General features: G+C 41.9%; 1 protein-coding gene across 1 annotated transcript in view; it reads right to left on the bottom strand.

Moving 5' to 3' along the window:
- The window catches only part of LOC133965972 (collagen alpha-1(XIX) chain), a 94,770-nt gene that overhangs the window by 17,944 nt on the left and 53,490 nt on the right, over nt 1-23,336 (bottom strand). Inside the window, exons 17-36 of the mRNA XM_062400607.1 lie at nt 18,506-18,559; nt 18,386-18,430; nt 16,629-16,661; nt 13,109-13,147; nt 12,959-13,003; nt 12,283-12,318; nt 11,902-11,946; nt 10,937-10,990; nt 10,412-10,465; nt 8,576-8,656; nt 6,862-6,903; nt 5,638-5,715; nt 5,210-5,245; nt 5,010-5,063; nt 4,780-4,833; nt 3,709-3,750; nt 1,760-1,864; nt 1,581-1,634; nt 1,083-1,136; nt 88-141 (exon numbers count right to left, since the gene is read on the bottom strand). Of these exons, the coding sequence (XP_062256591.1) occupies nt 88-141; nt 1,083-1,136; nt 1,581-1,634; nt 1,760-1,864; nt 3,709-3,750; nt 4,780-4,833; nt 5,010-5,063; nt 5,210-5,245; nt 5,638-5,715; nt 6,862-6,903; nt 8,576-8,656; nt 10,412-10,465; nt 10,937-10,990; nt 11,902-11,946; nt 12,283-12,318; nt 12,959-13,003; nt 13,109-13,147; nt 16,629-16,661; nt 18,386-18,430; nt 18,506-18,559 (1,059 nt within the window). The remainder of the gene's footprint in view (nt 1-87; nt 142-1,082; nt 1,137-1,580; nt 1,635-1,759; nt 1,865-3,708; nt 3,751-4,779; nt 4,834-5,009; nt 5,064-5,209; nt 5,246-5,637; nt 5,716-6,861; nt 6,904-8,575; nt 8,657-10,411; nt 10,466-10,936; nt 10,991-11,901; nt 11,947-12,282; nt 12,319-12,958; nt 13,004-13,108; nt 13,148-16,628; nt 16,662-18,385; nt 18,431-18,505; nt 18,560-23,336) is intronic.

Here is a 23,336-nt window from a genome sequence, read left to right as displayed (position 1 = left end):
AAACCCTCACAAGATAAAATAGATCTAAAACCGTGAAAAGGACGTTTGGGTATAATATCAGTTCAACGTGATGGACACGCTTCTTACCGGGGCCCCTGTACGGCCGGTCACACCAGGCAACCCTGGTACTCCTGAAGGCCCCTGGAAGAGACAAGGAGGATCATCGTTCTTTAAAATGAACTCATGAAATCGAATACTTACATTTATAATTTAGAGCACTGAACCTACAATACCCTCTTGGCACTATACTTAGAGGTAAGATGTTTAAAAAAATTTGATTCACATTACTTTGCATCTTGTAGCTCACGACCCCTCTCCACACTTAACAGATCTCTCTCCCTAAGGAGTCAGTGGTAATGTGTTGGTCCGAGTCATCAAACCTGGCTAATTGTTACCTGGACAGGCCTTTCAGGAATCCATTAGGCAACAGCAATCACTAATGAAATAATACGGCTCAATGAAATTACAACTATATCGAAGAGGGTGAATTAAAACGTTCTGTTCACTGGATGCAATGTGCACAAAGCATGCGTGTTTATTCACTGTTATTTTCTTATCTTTATTGCAGCTTTGAATAGATATGTAGAAGCTGTAAAACATGCAAATATCTGCAGTAAAGCATTTGTGCAGATTCTATATTTATTTGTTTAGATGAGGAATTTCTGTACCATTTTATTTTTAAGGGGGCTTATTGCGTCAATTTATTTAATAGCTGAAAAGAACATAAACAGAGCTAATAGACATGGTTTTTGATATTGAACCTATAAAATCCAGTTGCAAGTTGCTTGTTTTTCTAGGAAACCTCCTGTCATTACAGTTCAATGCTGGAGGTTGAAAAGCATCACGCACACACTGGGCAGGCAAGGTTCTTTAAAGCAGCTCCTCTGAGTGCCACGGAGAGGGCACAGTGCACAGGCAGCCTCTGATAGCTCCTTTCAAAAGCAAACAGGCTTCATGACGAGGCCCACATTACAATATATTTACATTCTTTTGAAAAAAACACCCACCTCTCAATGTCACAGTGGTTTCAGATTGTCAGATGACTACAGAATGAATTTGTTTTGAAACTTGTTTGCGCTTACCTCATCTCCTTTGTCTCCTGTCGGGCCTTGGAACCCTCTCTCTCCTTTCACCCCCTGCAGGAACACAGAGAATGTTTTTTTTACCAAAACATGAGAATGCCCCCCCCAAAAAAACTAATGGCTTATGGACGTAAACTTCAGACTGTCTCCTTCTCCTCTCTCAACACATGACTAGAAATTGCCCAGACAGTTTTCCATGGCCCTACAACACCGTATCCATGGCAACAACTTCTGCAGCACGTGTGCAGAATGAAATGAGTTGTGGAACAGCTGGTTGGGCTAGCAGAGATAATCTCAGAGCCAATTTATGAACGCCATTTGTCAGCGCTAATCTCCAAATACTACATTAAACACACATTTCAATAAACAATGTCCCAGAATGAGGCTCTTAGTTCAACAGATTATTTTGTCATGTGCGTAATTCAATTACAATCACATAAACAATGTGCCTTGTAATATACTGTATGGAACATTAATGCCGAACATGCCTTTGCCTACCTTTGGCCCTTCTTTCCCGGGGTTACCCATAGGGCCTCTTATACCCGGATCTCCCTGTGTATTATAGAAATACACAATGAACACACTTATAGTCTTTAATAAGCAGCACCTTTAGGAAAAGATCATGGTCAGATCAACATGTTTACTGGGTCTGTTCCAAGCTGACGAGTCGCTTGTACCTTTTCTCCCACCATGCCTTCGACTCCTTGCGCTCCGGGGGTCCCCTTCTCTCCTCTTTGCCCGGGCATGCCGGGGACTCTCGTCTGGCACACACTGCAGGCATTCTGCCAGCGCAGGCGAGGCGGGAAGCAAAACACAGTGGCACAGATAAGATTTCATCAAGCTCGAGCCGGTGCGGCGCATTTTTCGCCCTTTATTATGTCACATCCCCCGGGTGGAGGACGAGACCCCGTCTGACACAAAGTGTTCGCTAAATGTCTACAGAGCAGAACTAATGTGAGCCCACCGTGAGTGTCTCTCATCGAGGTGAGTGGTGAACTTTGTCAAACTCATTGACTGTGACATTTAGGTGAGAATCTTAAATATCATTTTCCCCTCATCGCGTCTAGATAGAGGCGCCGCACCTTGCAGGAGAGAGGTAGAAGCTCTAAGACGGCGGGAGGCGGTACACACTGCACCATTAGAAAAAACAATGTTACAAAAAGGCTGAAATATAAAATGAAAGGTGATCTGTACAGATTTCTCATTAAAATAAGGAGAGTGAGAACATTTTATTATAGACTTTACAAATGAAAAGAAAAATGCTTCAGTCGAAAGGGTTCGCCATATTTCGTAGGTGTCAGTCTGGTGTTTGAAGTAATAATTAGTGTCACTAAGCAACACTGATGAAAGAGGCTCTAAACAGGAGTTAGAATCCAACAGGGCACTTGAGTTGAGGCAAAGAGAAGCAGCGAGAGAAAACTACAAGACTCCTGCCGCCTCGCTTCTTTATATCAGTGACATATATACGAAGCATTGTCAAGAGCTGGCATGCATTTCATGGCAAAAATTACATTTAGATACGGCGCTGTCGTTCAGGTAACAAAACCCTGTGAGACGTCTAAATCAGCTCCAGTCAATAGAAAGGGAGAAAAATAATGAGTACTTTGAAAAAACGGTTTTGATAAAAATTCACAAGAGCAGCACTCAATCACCTTTTCAGAGCTCGACTTTCAAATCACAGAGGGCGGAAAAGTGTTTTCCATTAGGTTTGGTTTTTGGAGTTTCAGCGCAAAGTCTGCATTCTGGTCAGGAAATGGGCTTGGATACTTTTTGCAATGGTGAAACACATTAGGTGCATTATCCTTAATGTATTTCGCACATAATGGCAACTCAAATCTGTGATTAGTTGTTGTTTATTTGTTATTTTCTGTTGTGTTTTATTATATGCATTTGTGTTGATTTGACATAATTAATACTTATTTGTTGTTGTATTTTGGGCTTTGCTATTGTGTTTTGCACCTAAGTGCCACCGTTTTCCAGTGTAGAGGTTAAGATAAAAGCTTTAAGTCTGGTGGGTTTAGGGACCATGTTAATGGTCACTTCAATTAACACATTGTGTGATATGACAAATGAAAATGATATACCAATGACTTGTTGGTGCAGTTATACATACGAAGCAGATAAATCCTCCTGTAAAGTACAAATGTAGGTTTTTCGTGCAAGAGAGATGAATTCTTATCGGCAGCAATTAACATCTCCCTTCCAAAATCTAGCAAAGTAATGTCAAATTCTGTTTGAGGTCAACGGAAGCTACAGAAGTTTGCATATATTTAGCAAAAATAACTCTAATGTTAATCCCTGGACACAGTTAAGTCCACATTCAAGTGTTTTGGACTGAAAATCTACATTTTATCATTATTTAAAAAAAAAAATGACACATGATGTCATGCAGTATTGTTTGACTGTGATGAATGAATTATTTAATTCCCCCACCTCACCCTGATGAAAGCACTTAATGGCTTTTACAACTTCTTTATACTAACACCAACCACATATAATAATTAAAATTACCTTTACAAATAAACAAAAAAAACTGATAATTATAAAAATCCTAAACCAAAAAGGCCCTCTGCATGCAATTTTTGCAGGAAAACTGTAATTATCATTAACTAAAAAGACAGAATACCTTGAGTAAAGCTCCCATGTCTCCGACGAGTGGCAGAGCAATCTGTCAAAGAGAAAACAAATATCAGTGAATCATCACCACACTTGTTTTCAGAGCTGACGAGACAATGATGTGTTTGATATTTTCTGCTGCTGCTTGTCTGTAGAAGCGGCATTTTGCAAATTGTGCCGAACACCAATTTATAAAAATAATCATCTCTGCCTTTAAGAAATGTGTTTTCACCCCAAACATTTTTAAACAAATTTCCTTTGTCACCTTTGTATTTTCAGTATTTTAAACTGCAACGCTTGAGGAGACAGTATAATGACTTTGTTGCTAGACAACAGGGTCCACGCATCCTCAAAATATTGTTGTTTAAGATGATAACACATTCAGAACTAAAGCCTGTGTATTAAAAACAAAAAAAAGTTTGGTATAAATGATTTTCATAGTTTCTTACAAAACATGATTGTGAATAGGCAAAAATGTAGTGGGTGCAGCAACAGCAGCATTTATACGATGCTCACACTAGAGTGTTTAGAGCTTTAAGTACATGTTGTTTCCTGAGATATAAAAAGATAGAAAAGAAACATGTGCTAATAATACGCAGTAGTGGGATGTAAAAAAATACACTCACTTTGTTACGGAAAGTAATATTTTCAGCTGTACTATATAAGTAGATATATTGTTAGGTACTTTTCACTTTTACCCTACTATATATCTACAGCAATTTTCTATACTTTCAACACTACTTCCACTGATTCAATCAGAGCAGGCAGGTAACATTAGACCCCGCCCCCTGTAGCGTCACTGGTGACTGTTTCATTAGGGAAAAGGTTACATGCTGAAAGTATTTTTTACTATTAATACTTGAAAGTATATGTAAAAGTGGTATATTTACTTTTACTTGAGTACATTTGTGTCTATTAATTTGTATTTTGAAGAGCTTCCTCAACCACTGACAACAGGATGCTGCCAGTTTGTTGTTGTGCTGTTGGTTAGTGAAGGAACTGGCTGGTAATTATAGGGAGCTCAGAAGTTCTCATTGCAGAGCATTGATGCCGAACTCTAGAATTAGATTTTCTTACTTACTGGTTCACCTGCAGGTCCAGGAGGGCCCGGGGGGCCAGATCGACCAGGGGAGCCCTATAATTGAGAAAAAGAAAAGAGTTAGCAATCCCCCCCTGGCTATGATGTCAAGCACACATTCGAGGCTGTAACTTTATTTTCACACTCAACGCAGCAGATTGGGTTTTGTATCCAGGTTCTGTGATACATCACTTGAATGCTCACAGTGGGACTAAATGTGAAGGGACACTCACCTCTCTTCCTGGAGCTCCAGGGGGCCCTGATAAACCCGTGGATCCACGAGGGCCCTGGAATAAACAGATAAACTGTGAGTGTTATTTGTATCATAAAATAATTGCAAGACTGCTAGTCACAGCATCAATGAGCCGCTGATAATCAGTGAAAATAAAGATGAACATATTTGTTTGTGGATTGAGAGTGTTTCCCGGCAAACCTCGATTCCCGGCTTTCCTGAGGGTCCCATGAGGCCCTATGAACACACACAGCACATCTTGTTAACACAATCTGCCCTCTAGTACCCAGGATCCAATAAAGGAATTGTGTTAGACGCCTTTAGTTCTATCGATTCTCTGTCTCCCACAATCCGGTATTTCAAAAATGAAAGAAGAGACTCACTCACAATCTAATCTGAGAGGTTCAACCTAGCAGTGCGGAGCATATATGATGAAGGCAGAATGCACTACGCCGGCGCCTCATGGTAATGACCAGCATTCACATGTTAGAGTGCATTTAATGAACACTGATCCCCATATTCAAAGAGGATTTCACTCTTTTATGCCTAAGGACACGAGAACGTGACGTAGTTTGAACTAAATAATGAATGTGGGAGACAGAGGCCGATCAATACGAAATCATACTCACAGGAAGACCCATGACACTCTCTCCAACTTCGCCCTTTTCACCGTGTTCTCCCGGCAACCCCGGGACACCTCTCTCACCCTGATAAAAAAAAATGTTTTTAAAGGCACCTTCAGTGGGTTTGCTGTGATAGTTAATTCAAACGTCGTGAAGAACTGCTGCACTGCGTGATCATTAGCTATTCACACTCTGCTGGAACTCATTTTTCCCCTTTATGTTTTGCCGTTTGTAGCTTCAAGGCTAAGAAACAAAGCCACGTTTAAGGCCAACGGTATGCACTTGTTCATTATCTGTTTCATTTGAACTCGTGCATGTGCTGCCATAGAATAGCACATTCTGTTTTTTCACTGATAATTGGGGCATCCTGCATTATTTTTCGAAACCTGTTTCCAAACTCAGCATGATATCATCAGGAATTATCTGTGCTGTTTTGAAAGGTATTTCCTACAGCAGTCGCCACAGTGTGTGGCAATATAATGGGATCCTTGTATAAAAAGTTCTAGTGGCCCTGTTGCCCGGATTATAAGTGGAAAAGTTGCAGAGGAGATCAACTAAGTTGACTTTCAGTTTGTGTTGGAAACAAGAGTGTGAAAACTACTCAGCAAGGTCTCAACAGGTTGCTAACGGCAACAGATAAATGATGCTACAAGTGCTGAATACAATTTAAGAACTCTTCTGAAAGTAAAGAATGAGCAACTTAACAAATACTGTGAACCATTCAATTATATTGTACTTAAATATGAAAATAGCTTATGAAAGTACTGTAGCAAACATATCAATGATCTTAAGATGTCAACATATATAGTGTTATGATACTGACTTTTCTTTTGAGCTTTTGAAAGACTTTTGATTTAGATTTATATCTCTGCGGGCTCATTTCTTTGTTGATATTCTGTTGGACCTCTTGTCCTTATGCCATTTTGTTTGACTTGCATTTATTTCAGTGCACTTAACTTCCTGTCTTTGTCTGATTTCCCTCCTTCAGTGATTTCCTGCCAGGGCCTGGTAAGTTTTTTACCATGCCTTTCATGTCACAGAGTCTTTGGATACCTCTGCTTTTCCATGAACTGAATCTTTTTAGTCATATTTTTTAGTTTCTCGTCCTTTGAGTGGGCCATCTGTTGTGGGGGTTTCACCTTGAGTAACATACAGTATACTCCAGATTTAGGTGGACACATATGAAAGATAGTTGTGTTGGTGATGCTCCACCACCACAGTGTTTCCTACCTTGGGTCCGCGAGAGCCTCTGGTTAGGGGCAAACCGTCGCCCTAGAAAACAACAGGAAGAAGACATTAGGGATTCACTGGAGATTCATCAGCAATTCACTTTGAGGCCGAGGTGCAGAACAAAAAAAACAAACAAGCTGTTGTAGTGGTGGAATTTAAGCAGAAATATTGAATGTGTATGAGCTACAGTCCACAGTGCAAACAGTCTGAACGCAGCGCTGCATCATGAGCTCGAGTTCGATACTGTTTACAGCATTTTTACTAGCATCTACGTACAGAGGGATCCTGATAATGCCATACCACAGAGAAAAACCTTGATTGCAACTGAGGCTACTGTAAGCATAATTTACCATACAGTCCAGATGAGACATTGATTTCTGCGCTCAGCATCTATTAGTGTTACAAGTCCAACATTGCACAATGTAAATTAGCTGTGCAGAAGTTGGATTTGAGCTGACGCAGCAGTTCTACAGTTTTAGGGAGAACTGTGATAATGCACTCAAATGTAAAACAGAGGAAAGTTTGGAAAGCACAGAACTTTTTGAGACCAATGTAAATCTATAACTGCATTTCTCTTCCTTTTTTTTTTAAACAAAATGTTCCATTACGCATTATGCTCTTGCTCTTTACTGAAAATGAAAACTTAATATCACTACTTCAGATCAGTGGGAGATCCATGCTAATAATACAAGTCGAATGAAAGAAGAGTAAATTGCTCATTATTCATTTAAAAGGTAAAATCAATAAAGTGACATTAACTACTCGAGGAGGCTGGCTCATTAAAGCCGCTCCGACCATCTGCATTCAGCTCCTGTTTATTGCTTTTTCCCCTCTCTTCTTCATCTTATTTAACATAAACCATAAAAATGTGGCGAGAGTCCGCTTTCCTCCGGTGACCCCAGACAGTACTGACATTTTTAAAAGACTATGAGGATCAATGCAGAAGAACCCTCCAGCTAAACGCTAGACATCTCTCTTCGTTTGGAGTTTGAAATATGTCACAACATCATAAGAGGTCATTGACCTGCTGTAAACATGTCCCATGGCCCTATTTGCCAATCCGGCACCAGGTTCCACGGTGCTCGAGTACATTAAAGAGGTTTAAATACTTCTGCCTGAGCACAATCTTTCCCGCATTACTCTCCCCAGCTGAACACAGTGCCACTTGCTTGATGAGTAGGTCTACTGTATGGCTTAATGTTCAGTTCAGCGTATCAACACACACACACACAAGCACATCCACACACAAACACAAACAAACATGATTGTTTAAAGCCGGTGAACGCTTGCCGGTGATTGAGGAGTGCAAGCGGCGCCAAGCAGAACCGGGGCCTTGGCTGCACAGAAAGCAGCCAAGAAGCTGTAATGAACATGTCTATATGCAAAGCCATGTCCATAAAAGAGAGTGCTTCAACAGCTATAAGCTCCAAAATGGGAAGATAGGTGATTACCCAGACTGGGGTTATCCAATGGTGGATTACTTAATGGCATTGCATCTCCATAATGTCATGGCAGCTACACAGCTGGAGTAGTGGAGGCCAGTTTCCTTTAACTTGTCTGATAGTGCTCCAGCTGTTTGCAGATGAGCTTTGCTTTTTGTGAACTTGTGTTGAATTTTCTTCTGTTGTTTTTTACTCTGTCATTCTGTGACTCAAGGGCTGAAATCAACACAGTCAGAGAAAGAGTGACTGTCAACATTTGATATAGTACCCACCATATAGCCGCCTCCGGGTTCTCCAGGCTCACCCTTGGGACCCGGAGGTCCCTGTGGCGCCATCACTCCAACAGAGTCCCCCTGCAGACAGAGACAGACAGTTTTCATTATTTTCTCCATAGATAAAAAGTCAGACTGGCTTTGACACCTCATCTGCATGGACCCTTCAAGTCTGAAAGTTGGTAAGCAAAGACAGTCGTGTCTGCTTTCTTGCTACTCAGGTATTTCGTTGGACTATTGTCATGTGTACACTTTCATTTAAGGTTCCTGGTTCAAGTCCCGGTTCATCCAGGGTCTTTCTGGGTGGAGTTTGGTTGTCCTCACTGTGTCTGCGTGGGTTTGCTGCAGGTACTCAGGCTTCCTCCCAAAGTCCAATAAAAAAAACAGCTTAGGGCTACGTTTATTGGCTCTGAATTGACCATCGATGTGAATGTAAGCCGATGGTTTGTTGTGTTGGCCCTGTGATATGCTGGCATGAGGATGGATGGAATGGGCACTAAAACATTAACTTTGCACTTTTAGTGCTGTTCTTTTGGATGGAGTTGTTGACCGGTGGGTCCGCCCTCATGAACTAGACTCAGAACCTACTGGATTGATTGCCGTGAATTTTTGAGGATAAGTCCTACTGATCTTGATGATTATTATCAAATACATATTTTTATGGCTTAATGCCTTCATAGCCAATGATATTCCCACCAGCCTCTGGAGCTAATTAGCAACTGTTAGCAAGTTAGCAGGCCAAACTCTGCTTTGGCCAAATGTCTGCAACGCTAATAAGATTCCCACTAGCTTGAGCTGCAGTTTGTGTTTATACAGCTAATTAGAAACTGCTAGCATGTTAGCAGAACAAACTGCTCAAAGCAACCCTGATCTCACCCCTGATCTCTCACCACAGTTTTAATGCTCTGTCGGGACAAATCTTTATTATCTGTTGAATGTGTCACAAGCATAAAAAAGTTGCTTAAAAATAGTTATTTCTGAATATTTGCAGGAGCGGAAGATGCTCGTTTTCATTCTGTGTATTAGCATTTAATTGAGTACAAAGAACAACTTGTGTTGAATAGTATAGTGAAATCATAGTAACCCTTCTGTTATTTATGTACATTTTCAAGGCAAATTCTATGTAAAAAGAGGATCTGGCAGTAAATTCTCCGATGATGAACCATGTCCAATGTGCCCCGGGCGTTAGTCTTCTAATACCGTCTTCGTTTTGTTTGAAACTTAAAGAAAAACAGTAATAGTCAGCAATATTAGCAGCTAGTCCCTCGTTCAGTGTTAATGCTCTTAAAGCTAGGATAGATGTTTCCCCTGCTCTTAATCACTAAGCAGAACAGTTCTCTCCCACATTTCCTGCTCACATTAATGGATAAATTACCACATGAATGTACAACCAGAACTGCATTTTTGATCAGGGCTCACGTCAGTATAGGGAAGAGGACCAAACAGGATTATAAACCTGAATGGATGTGGGAGGTGAAGGCACTTTGTGTAGCCGAGTGACTCCAGTGGGCAGGGTGACTAAAGTACAGCTTTGTTTACCTCAACAAGTGACAAACACAATCAAACGTGTATGTCAAATATGCACTTTTCAACTCTGCCACATTCGGCACGGTATTTGGAACCAGTCTGACTGCAAAAATAAATGAGTGTGTGAACAGCGGAGGAGTCAGAGGCATCAAACACGAAACACACAGCTAGAAAATGATTGAGGATGGCATGCGGGGCGAACAATCTGCACTGTGTCTTCACAAGTTGTCTCGCATGTTCAACCTGTGATAAAACATCACAGCGCCATATTTTTCTTTGAGGTGAGAACTTGATTTGAAGTTTACTTACCTTTTCTCCTTTCAGGCCATCTCTCCCGGGCCCCCCTGGCTCCCCCGACGTTCCCTGTAAATAGTGGCAAAAAGAGACACATCTATCACCGGGCCTTCAACTCCACGCACATTTATCTCCTCCTCCTCACTGCTTCAGCGGGCTGCCGTGTTCCAACATAATTTCCCTTAGCCAGGATTTATGAAATGCCTCTTTTCCCTCCCTGCTTTTGAATAAAGACAGATGCTCATTACTGAAGCAGGTGTGGAGAACAGATTGGGCCTCTGCCTCCGTTCCTGGCATAGAGCGCTTAGATTTGCCTCTTTCCACTAATTAATTCTTAAATTTGATTACTGATCGTCTGTGTAAAAATTCTGGACTTTTTCTGCCGACTTCCATTCCGTCTCTGGGGTTTATCTGTTTGTCTCTCTCTTTCACTCTGGCAGGGCTGAGTTTGAGAGCCGAGGATGGCAATGGGACAGATAAGGCAACGAGAGAAAGGACGGCTTGACATGAAGTGCTAGTGTCTTGAGCCAATATACTTACTGGCTCGCCTGGGAGTCCTGGGAGTCCAGTGGGTCCAGGCAGGCCGTGTTTCCCCTGGCAAATTTCAAAGGAAAACCAACACTTTGAGCTATTTTTCTCCATTTGTTTGGAGACAGACATGTCTGGGCTTTGACGCCAGCTACTTTGTTGATGCTGAAACCGTATTTCAAACAGCTATGTTTTCTAAGTGTTGCCCCTGCAGCTTCAAGCCATGATAAGTTTCATGTTCACGACTGAAAGGAGGTAGATTTGTAGAAGCTGTTTATACGCATTTCCCGTCTCGACTCACTTTTGTCTTTACACATGGATGAACTGTACGATTCATACATGGAAACTGAGCTTATTTCGAGGAGATAACTGACAAAGGCAGAACACATGCTTACAATAAAGTGAAGCCAAAACATTTCAATTGCCCCCTGGTTCCTGACTAGAGTAGAGTCCATAATCCCCCTCCATTTAAGTGGCTGGGATATGAGCTACATTAAAAAGTTTGCTTTAATTAGTTAGTTAATTTGAAACAAACAGGGTGAGACCTTGTATTTGACAACTAACATTGAAGTGTGATACCATCTTAAATACTATTCTCATTCTAATGATTCTAGGACAGTATTTTATGCATGTATATACAGATCTATAGATGTAAATGAGGTGTCTTGTAACTGCCCTGCGTCAGACTCTATCTATCCACATATTGCAGAAGGATGCAAGTTTGCATTCATCTCCATATTCCTAATCGTATCAGAATTATTACCATGGAAACAGAAAGACAACTGAAGAAAAGGTGATCCAGTAATTTAATGGAGATTTTCCCTCTTCAGTACTTTAGCTAATATAAGCCTGAAACAGCTTGTTCGCTCTAACATGTGTGGTATTGTCTCATTGTTGTTTATATTCAGCAGACACCTCTGTTTGACCTACTGTAAGTGGCACAGCATCTCAGACATGAGATGAATACAGAGACTCACCGCTGGTCCTTGATCTCCTTTTAGTCCTGGCGGCCCTATGTTTCCCTTTTAAAGTCACACAATAGGGTGAGAAAGATGTGGGAGAGGCAGAGAATCATCACTTTTCAACTATACCACAAAGACACCTCTCACAAATATATAACATAATCATCTCTGCCATGTTATAGGGCCACTGTCAATCCCAGGTATTACTGTGTGTAACAGACGGCATGGTCTCATGCTTTCCAATCAACACTCTTTTTACTCCATTCCAAAATGCCATGAATGCTGCTGTGCAGACACTTGGAAGGCTATTTATAGGAGTACATAAAGAATTTTGGAACTTTATTTTATTGGCAGTACTCAAGTTTTGGTGCAAGTGCTACATCTTCAGCATGTTACCTTGAAGCCTTGCAGTCCTTGTGTTCCTCGCTCCCCCTGCAGAAAGCAAAGGAGACAGACAACCACCATTTTTTAAAGATGTGCATGAAGAAAACAGCAAAGTAAGCCATTCCTCCTTCCTCTGACTAGAGTTAGAAAAAAAGAGAAATCATCAAGGACCTTCGTGAAGTTATCTTTCATATTGTGTGAAGTTCGAGAACACAGTATATTTCTTTGTCACGTTTCCTCCTTTGCTCCGAAAAATGTGAGTGCAATCAAAAGCAGCACCTTTTTAAATCGTCCTTCTTAAATCTCTACAAGTCATAACTATCCATGTTCATGTGGGTGTTTGATGTTTGGTTAACAGCTGCCTCAGTGGTCATTGTAATTTGCTTGCTTCAAGTGGATCCATCTGTTGTTTTGAGGTCCGAACAACAATTGTGCACCAATTTATTCAGTGCTTCACCCCTGCAGAGCACAAAGACTGCATCCAACCCCACATCTGAACAGCAAGAGATCTTTAATTATTCTGTATGAATCAATGGTGAGTGCTGCTTTTGTTATTGTTAGGTAGAAAATGGGAGGTATTCTCCGCGCTGAGGTGTCAAATGTTGAGTGCCGTGTTAGACAAAACGAATGCTTGGTTTCCTGGGGTTGAATTGTCTTTACTGGGAAAAATAATGAGAGAGAGAGTCACCTGATCCCCCTTTTCTCCCTTTTGGCTCCGCTCTTTCATTTCATCCTTTAAAATCACAAGAGAAAAAGAGATTACTTAAAAATGTGACCGAAAACAACCGTCTGCACAATTTGAACCACGGAAGAAGTTATGATAGAAACGGCTGCTTACAGATCCAGAGAGGTGTCTTAATCCATGAGCTGTCATCACCTTAAAATAATGAAGAAAAGAGTGTTGTCTCAAAAGTGTTGTCATCAATCTGGCATTTGGTTAAAACAGCGAAAACACTTCTGAACTGTTAATTATTTCAAAAGACATAGAAGAAATGACTTCTTTATATATTTATATATATATATACCTGGCTTGTTACCAACCTGAACCTATGTTTCACTTAATATATGCAATTTTCATAAATCTATCAAATTGAAACTGTAACTACTTGGATTTGAAGTGTTTCTACAAAGCTACTTATTCCTCAAATCATTTCGACCTGACATTAGCACACTGTTCATCACAGGAGATCATCCTACATCTGATTTCTTGAGATGGCTTCAAATCAAACTGCAGATAGTGCACTGCAGCTGTGTGACATCTTCACTCCACATTTTTTTCAATGTCCTTAACCCCATGTTTTGTGAGGCAGCTCTGACCTCTGACCTCCCAAATATAATCAGATATATTGTGAGTCTCAGTGAACACTTGAGCCAAATTTGATGGGATTCTCTCCGGGGTGTGTTTACAAGATCAAAAATGTGTTTTGTGAGGTCACAGTGATCTTGAGCTTTGACCACCAACATTTAATCAGTTTATCCATGAGTCCAGGTGAAAACTTGTAAAAAATATATGGAAAATTTCTCAATTGCTTCTTAAGATATCAGGTACACAAGAATGGGATGGATGGATGGATGGATGACCTACAACTGGCTGTAACTGCTGCAGAGGCATAATAATTTATTTAATAGCCAATCTACTGATATATGTGACCATATTCAAAACACAAATGCAAATGGAAATACATTTGTATTTAGCAATGGCTTCTTCCACAGAAAGACATTGTCTCTACCAAACAGTTTGAGGAAGTTTTAACAATCACTTCCCAGGGAGACGTGCAGGACTGACTGTTTAAGTTGGATTCCTCATGATAAATTTCAGTGCAAATCCCAGAGACCTATATTAATAGCAGGTTGTTATTTTTTTTTTCATTGAAGCAGTATTTGAGTACATCATTGTCCTCATCTTCTGATAAAAGTGTCTTAGATAGAAAATACAGCAAAAAAATAAATAAATATATATATATATATATATATATATACATACAAACCTATTGAAGGAGCTTTTCTGCCGAAAACAACCAACTGTGACCGTTCCATAAACCCAACCATGTGTTTATTATTGTAACCATGAGGGTAATGTTCTGTAGCTGCTGTTACACGCTGCATGCCTGGCATCATAACTGTGCTGATGATGGCGTTGTGCAGAGGGTTGGGACAAACGATCTATTGGCTCATTGGGGTTGGAGGACTTGTTGGTCCCGTCTCTATACGCCTCTGAGCCCTTTCCTTGTGTTACTGGAATTAGGTGCAGTGCAAATCTACTTGTCACAAGAAACTCTCCCTTCCTTCAGCTACAATGGTCTGAGTAATCATAAGACAGACACTGATCTCCTGAGAGTCCCGGCGGAGCGTCTGCATAATCAGGAAATCGTCAACCTGCAGTCGCACACGAAAGCAGCTGCTGTCCACCGCCTCGCCTTGGATGTGGGACAATATCCGTGCCATCAGTACGTGACCCGAAGAGAACTTTCCACCCGAATTTTCCCCAAGAGCAGCGAAAGCCGGCATGGAGCCATTGACCGAACATAATTTGGCACACGAGATTTGGTTTTATAGATTGTAAAACTCCATTGTGAGGCAACACTGGCTGCAATAAAAGCAGGACGGTCTCTGAGCTAAAATGACTATTTTGCTACGTTAAGGGTGTTGGGGGGGGGGGAAACGGTGGCCGGGCACGCCTGCAAGCCCGCCGCTCCTCCCCATCGCTAATAAACAGAGGCACAAGAAGGTTTATGAAGGGAGGGTAATGATCTGAACCCTTCTGCTTCTGCTGTGTAAGGGAAATCAATGCTTAACTGCCAAAATTATCTGCCACGGGAAAGCACAGAGTGCAGACAGAGACTGGTACTAAATATTCAAACAGCCTCATTTATCAAATGACTAATGTTTCCCTCTCCGCCGTGTGCTGTGGCATACATCTCCCATGCCCTGGGTGGCCCACAGCTCACTACACAACAACGAACACAACTGAGTGTTTCAGTTTAGCGTGGACATTTTTCTTCGTCCTCCTCCTCCAGCTCAAATGGATTTTACAAGGAAGCGACAATCATTCCAAATAGAATTGCAAGCCAGCGTCACTGTTTTGAGCCACAATTAAAACGGCACATAGATATAAGAATTCTTAGTCGATGGAAACAAGTGAAAGCAGCGGAGAGCGAGAGATATTTGTTCCCTGAATAATTAAGTTGTCTAATTTCCATTTGAATCACCTGCTAACAAGCAGCGGAAATTAAGAAGAAGAATGAAAACCATCAAACTTGGTTTCCGAGCTCGTGTCTGATGCCTTCAGAGGCTCAATAGGAACAATTAGCACGAAAACCCATCGGGACGGACTCATCGAAATGTCAAACCTCCTGACTTTGTCACACCCAGCGGCCATGTTTTAAAATCTGACACTTTCTATTCATTGATTTCTAAAAAGGCTGCTCATTTGTGTCATTTGTTGTTGGAGACGTTCCAGAACTTTAAGTGAGTTGTTTGAAACGTCTGAGCAACGCGATCCATCGACCTCAAGTGAACCGTGTCAAGTGCAGCGTCCATTAGACGTCCGCCATGACACCAGGGTTTCTCTGATTGATCTGCTCCTTCACTGCAGCTGCACCAGCGTCTTCCAAAATCCTCCTCCTATAATTTACGAGGGTGAAACATTACGAACAGGTCTGGCTGCACAGTCTCCGTTATTCACACAACAAAGACTTTGTTTCGGTTCTAGCTGGAGATTACAGCGTCAGTGGGTGGCCGCTGCAAACGTGTTAATTTGATCGTAGGAAATCACTTCAGTTCACAGCTTTCAATGCCGGTGTGAGCTGCTCTGTTTAAGTTTCTCTGCGGCGTACATTACTGGGGAAAAAAAATTCACTTACTGGGAGTTTGCTGCCAAATTTTAGCCAGTTCATTACCTAGACAAAATAAGTGAGCTATTCCCTGGAGTATTTCAAAGCAGCTAATCTCAACTGCCTTGAAAAGACAGGCGGCGGCTCCAGCTCTTTATCAACTCTGATCCACTATTTGTACAAAAAACAAATAAAGATTAATTCATTTAAATAAAAAAAAATAGGACAAATGTATAGAATTGTCAGGGAATGATAATTGGTTACAAGATGATGCCATCATATTGAGGATTTGACAGCAAAGGTAAACACTGCTGCTGCTGCTGCTGCTTTTTTTGCCTCCTGGACTCAAGTGTTTCATAGTCGGACGTGAGTAGATTACTGATTCACAGAAACTGGATATTTTCTCAGGTTTGTTGCAAAGAACATCACAATGATGTTGTAATAATTCCTGAGGTTATTACTGAATCTTAAAGTGAGTGACAATGAGCGGTATATTCTGGAAAGCGACCAGTGTGTTGTACTCACAGGACCGGGAGGACCAGGGGGGCCAATATCACCCTGCAAAAAACAATAGAGACATACAATCAATTTATTATGCACAAGTGCCAGGGAAACAAAGACAGCACTACAAAAAAAATGCACTTTGGACATATTCACCTCAAACAGCTACATCAACAGATTCATGAGCAACAATAAAGGAGCAGATCAGAGAAAACACTGTCCAACTCAAGTGAGGTGAGAGGAACCATGAGTGGAAACCAAACAATAAAGAGTTCATGCTGGAGAGCAATGGTGTGCATCACAAATGTTGCTATACTTATTGTGTGTGTATATAAATATATATGTATATATGCACACACATTTATACTGCAACCATGAATAACCCATTGTATCGGGAGTACTGGGTGCTTCAGGGAACCCTAGAAGGTTTCCAACAACTGAAAGGATCTCCAGGTATACATGCTGTACTTTAACAAGCCGACACAATCCTGTAATAGTGCAATTTCACTAAAGAGACAGGATTTAAAGGTTTTTGTCCCCATCTGTATCGACTTTAGTTGCACATAATGAGGGACACAATGTACTCATATCCTTGGAGCTTAAGGATTTAATTAGACAAACTGCACAGCTCATCTCCAATAACACTATAAAATGAAAACTATATGCTCTATTCTATATTACGTCATGGTTGCTCTTCCATCAACAGGAGGATGGACGACTGAGGTTATTTCTATATAGAATCAGGTGATCATGTTACTTAAGACTAAAATAATTATAAACACTTGATACAGGGTCATATTGAGTGAAATTATCACATGTTTGGGCCGCCCTGTGACAGATATTATGACATTCTGATTAGTTCACATGAGAAACCTATGGAACCAGAACGTGATCGAAATAGTAGTCACACTGTTTAAAAGTTATTTTCTTCTTTTATAAACATAACAGCAAAACGATTGATCATAACAGCTGGGGTTAAGGTCAGGGTTACACGGAATGACCCTATAGAAGACAACATCACAAACAGGTCTTCATGGTGGTCAGTCCGTCAGGCGTTGATGGATTTGTACGCACATTCATGGTTCCCAGAGGATGAGTCCTACTGACTTTGATGATCTCATCATTTTTCTTCTTGCATTAGACTGACGCTGTCCTCCCTGGAGCCTTAGGATTCATCACCTGGGTGCCATGTATATTTGTGAAAGCCCATTGTAACCACACGCTGGTGCTGGCAGCAGATAACAATGGACCTATCTTCCCAGACACATGCCAATTTCCTATAGATCTCACTGAGATCCCTTTTACCGGTAATTATGTGAAAGAGATAAGGGCAGAAGGGAAAAACCTCCTTGTTCGTTGCGTGTCTGTCACAGTGGGGCTTACTCTACAAAGCACAACCACAAAAATGGTCTCTCAGAAAGAGCGAGAAAAAATAGCGAGAGAATCGTTCAACTCGAGGTTGGAGGAGCGAAGTATACAGACAATGGCAAAAACAAGAAATAACCACCTGCAGATATATTTTTTTTGCTGCTCGATGATATCAAAGACCTTTGGAGGATAAATAGTCTGAGAGAGGATAATAACTCTGAAGGTTCAGCTTCTGAAAACTGGTATATTAAACCACTTACATCCTTTGAACCTCCTTAACGACCAAGCCATCCAGCACCCCCCCACCCCCCCCACCCCACACACACACACACACACACATACACATGGTGATTATCAGGGCGCACAAACAGAGGGAATCATCATCCCTGACACTTGACATTGATGGGACTTACTTTTTGTCCCTTCATTCCGTCGGCACCCTCTGCACCTGGCTGACCCTGTGGGAGGAGGCCTTGGTTAATGACTCTCGAAACAAGACGGCATTGTAAATGTCAAGGTGGGAAAATACGTACGGGGTCTCCTCTCTCCCCTTTGTCCGCCGGGACTCCCGACTCGCCCTTCTCCCCCTGCGTGCGAAAACGGAATCATTGACAGTGAGTGACAGAGGAGACGGGGCCGGAAGACAGAAAGCTCAGGGAGGGAAACGTATAGGCGAGGGCAGTCGTAAGTAAGTCATCAGAAATACACAACAGTAGTGTGTCATCTCAAAACCTAAATTGTTTGATATTATGAAAGAAAGGGAAAAAAAAGAAACGTGATGATTGGATTCTTGTCGGGGGCTTTGAGGGACTGTAGTCTGGCAGGATAATGAAAAACCAAGCCCCCTGTTGCATTGCAGCACTTTTCCACGTCTCCACATTAGATAGAATTCCCCTATCGGCCAGTAGATGGCACTTTATGACTGCTGCTTAGCTGGCGTCAGAAGACTTTTGAACAGGATAGCTCCCTGTCAGTTTTGTTGAGAATACTCAGAGTAAACACAACTGTTAGATAAATGTACTTGCACATCGGTCAAGAAAACCAAAGAATGAATAATTTAATAAATGTGTGATGGAACTTTGTGTTTTTACACACACATCCTGTCCGCTCACTTCACTTCCTTGAGGCCTCAGCAGAAGATGCATCGTCCTGTGTGCATTTCCAAACCTTCTCATGACCTTTCATGCTCTTTACATTCTTACTGTTACACCAGGTCTCGTGCTACAGATAGAATACAGCGGCATAACCGGCCGTGAGCATGAACTCTATTGCGTCACGTCTGCTGACACGTTGAATAAACCTCACCTGTTGTGTGTCACGCGTAGCAGAGGACCAAAAAAGGAAGATAGGCTGAAAAGGTTATTCATCAAAGATGTAAAGGTTTGTTGAAAACACTTCGGATATTCTGTGTGAAGATATTTTGACACATCGGTCTGAAGAGGCCGATATTTTCTACACTCCTCAGTGGCACCTGGATTCAAACAGTCAATATTTGCAACACAGGTTCAGCCCCCTCCCTCATTCCTTCTTCTCGCCAACGACAGCCGCCGTGATACCAATCACGTAATGAGATATAGTTGCCATTTCCTAGTCTAAATTATGAGCTGTATTAGGTCTGCGGACCGCTGGCATCTATGAACGGATGGATTGTCCTTTTAATAATTTAGTCAGGGGGGAGGGTCTAGCGGCGAAATTGACTTTGAGATATAATTGAATTCTGCACAGCTTTATCAACCACATGGGAACTCATAAACCTAATAGAAAAACAACTCCAGAATTGTTGTATTGTGTCTTTTAACCTAACAAAAAAAGGCCAATTATAGTACAGAACAACTGTAAAGTATTCTGTATACAGAAACTGCTTGAGTTTGCCACTGAGTTATGACATTCAATCTAAAGAACATCTGATGGAAGGGTTGTTTTAGCCCCGGAGGTCATGTCCTGCACTGTATTCATGATACAGGCTTATGGAAAGGTATATTTGAGAGGTTATCTATTTCCGCATCCATGGGAGATCGTTCAATGTCAATGTTTTTGGCAGAGGGGTGTGTAACAAGTTAATAAACCTTCTAAATAAGATTAACTGCACCACAGCCAATATTTATCTAGATTATCGCTGGATTTGCACAATGAGAAAGCGCAGCGTGCACCAGCCGGGGAACTGGTCCACCTGTGGATGTCAGCGGGTGATATGTTGACTTTGAGACACCTCAAGTCATCAAACTGCAATTAAGCCCATCTCCATACCTCTCCGTCCATCCATCACCATCTGCAGCGTTCTGTCAGAGCGCGTTTGAGTCCGTCAGTGGGAGATACAGTTATGGAGATGTGATTCATGGGAACGCTATCTTCCCAGCACATCATGCACTGCGTAGACCTCCTTCTTTTCTTTTTTTTTTTTTTGCTTTAAAATATTCACACTTTGCTGCAAGAGTGAGAGGGGGCTCGGCTCACACAGATGTTACACAAGCTGCAGTTTAGTCTGAACGTGTGTCTGCTTTGTCAGAGCTAAAAAATGCACAAGGATGGTCAACGAGAAGTGAAGAGAAGCCTCTAAGCTGCTCGGTTATTACTGCTTATGGAAACTTTACATTCATCCCGGGGCTGTGATGCTTAAGCTTCCCCTTCTTATCGTGTTCCTTTCAATGCAATGCTGTACTGGTTTCATCACAGCAGATTATAATGTGAGATTATTCTCTGAGACAGGGCATTTTTCTAGTCATCCACAGTAAGCATGAATTCCTAATGATAAAGTGAAGATGTATCCGTAATGTAAGAGCATGACTGATTCATGGCAAGGGCAAGGCTGGCTTGCATATTTAATGCGGGCATTAGACGACTGAAACAATGTTTGTTGGCAATTTTCTTATCTCTCAGCTAACATCCGCCTGACTCCGGTCTTAAAGGTCCTATACTGCAGAAAGTGAGATTCCCATTTCTTTGATTGAATATATTTATATATATAAGGGGGTGTAATACTTGCCTATTTCAGAAAAAGTTCCACAAAATTAAGCACCAGGGGCTTCCCTTACTTTGTGACGTGACAAAAATATAATAATACGTTTTTTTGTATCTTTTCAAACCAAGTCATTCTGTCGCTGCAAGCAAACTCAAAAAGTAAGAACTTAAGTCAATATGTAATTTCACGGTCTTCCCCAGAATTCTTATATAAGATACCAAAGAATAATCAGTTTTTAACAGTTCCCGAAAATGTTAGTTGTGAAGAGTGGGCTGGTTCCTGCTCCTATCTGGCTGATGCTGCCTCTCCAGCCCCGCTGTTTACCCCACCTAATGCTGCCGTGAGCTTCATCCCAGAGGACCCCTGGCTCCAGCTCAGGGCTTAAACAAAATCCCTTAATAGCTGTTTCACTGTCCCATTACACCTGGCGAACCCTCCTTTTGTGTACCTGCACTGCAGGGCATCCAACGGAAGCAGCGTTTTGACCGCCTCGACCAAGATTGCCCTCCACTTGCAGCAACTCCTCCAACTCACCTACATTACCTTCCAGGTCAAAACCCTGATTTTGGTCTCCTGCCAATTTCACTGCACGTCCATGCAACATGAATAGAGTAGCAGCCCCATCTCTGTCTCAAGGTGTCTCTGCCTGTCTAGAGGCCTTAGAGGACGAGCCGGCTGTCCTGCCAGGACCAGCTGCTGTTAAGCAACAGAGGTCACAGACCCAGACTCCATTCCACCACCGCAATACAGAGACAGCAACCGGTCCTGTAACAAACTGAGCCGCTGTCTTCTCCCACAGGCCCCATTAGCAGGTGCTGTCTATCCCCTTACCTCCCATTAATGATGATTCTATCATCAGACACATGAGCGTCAGCAGAGCGCACACACCACGTCCAAGACATGGCTAATAAAATCCCACCCCAGCATTGCCAGGTTCCACATTCAAGTTGGTTTGCATGACAGCAGTCTGAGCTCTTATTTCAAAGTCTAAGTTTACAAAGATTTCACCCATCTCCTTAACATCCTCGAGCAGTCAAAGTTTGAGTCCAGTCCAAACACCCACGCCCGGTAGCGCCATGGGAAGCTTCATGCAGCTGCTCAGCCTGGATACCTGGCTCGCTCCTGCCTGTGACACCGACAGTGTGCGCTCTCAACCTCTTCTGAAAGAGGTCACCTCTGTGGTGCAGATGGCCTCTGAGCTGGTGCACAGGTGCTTCCTGGCAATTTGGAAATCAGCGCTCTTCATCCCTGCACTTCCGCACACACACACAACTGCTGCCCATCAAAGCCACATGTCACGTCCAGAGCCGACTTGTCCGTCTCAGGTGATTGACTGTTTACACTCCATGCTCCCCTCCCAAAACATCCACCTCCGGCTAATCATAGGGAGCTGTCCCCAAGGATAGATCCCCTCCCCACGCACCAGCCATCATCAACCCTTTTTTACCATTTTTCCCCATACAGACAATAAGTAAGCATGTGGCTTCCTGTGCACGTTCAGCTGTGTGCGGCAGCTCAGACCGATGGTGCTTGGACCCCTTGGACTTGGCAATTGTGATCAATTCTCTATCCCCCTTAGGATGGTGCTTTAGCAAACTTTTTATGTTTCTAACCCAAACTTGGCAGAGGTCTTTGGATTGCAGCCCTCTAATTGAACTATGCCTGACTGATGGCTCTTTTATTTGCACTCCAAGGTCGTCAGGGCATGATGGAGGACTCACTGTTTGTTAGGTACTGTTCTAAGAGCGGGACTCTGAGCTCTCTGGGAGTTTTCCCCACTTTGAATTACAGATTCCTAAAGTTGGTCATTTGAATCCGCTTTATTGCGCTCTAATCAACCATCCCCCCTGGTTTTAACAGTTCTCTAAAAACTTTCATTGGACAGGTTATTATTATCAGGTCGGACAGAGTTATTACGGTGGGTGGGTTTATTATCATGCTGAAGACGTCTCCTGCAGCTTTCCAACTGATTTCCTTAATTTCACTGAGTCTTTTAATTATATTCAACACATATCTGGTTTCCACATACATTAATGGACAAACACTTGCTTTCTCTCATGGCTCCAATAGTGACTCAATTTCTTCTGGCGAGCTGCTCATTCATTACCACAATTGTTTCATTGAAAACAGATTCATATTGATTCTCTTGCATGTTCAAGTTTGACTATTTCTAACTCAACACTGGTTGTGTCTTCTGGTGGGCAGTTTAATCCACTCACATTGCTCCTCTCTTTTGGATAAAGTGGCTCCTATTAATGTGTAATCTACCCCATCTGTTATTCATCCCTCTGTTAAAATTAATGTAATTGTTGTTGAGGGAAAAATTAGTGGAAACCCCTCTGTTCCTAATGCTTTATTATAAAACTTTTAATGAGCATTATTTTACCTACAAGGGTTACTTACAT

The sequence above is a fragment of the Platichthys flesus genome, chromosome 12 (genome assembly GCF_949316205.1).
Source record: "Platichthys flesus chromosome 12, fPlaFle2.1, whole genome shotgun sequence".
Classification (NCBI taxonomy): Eukaryota; Metazoa; Chordata; class Actinopteri; order Pleuronectiformes; family Pleuronectidae; genus Platichthys; species Platichthys flesus.
Note: the sequence above shows the minus strand (reverse complement) of the source record. Positions and strands in the feature narration are given on the sequence as shown.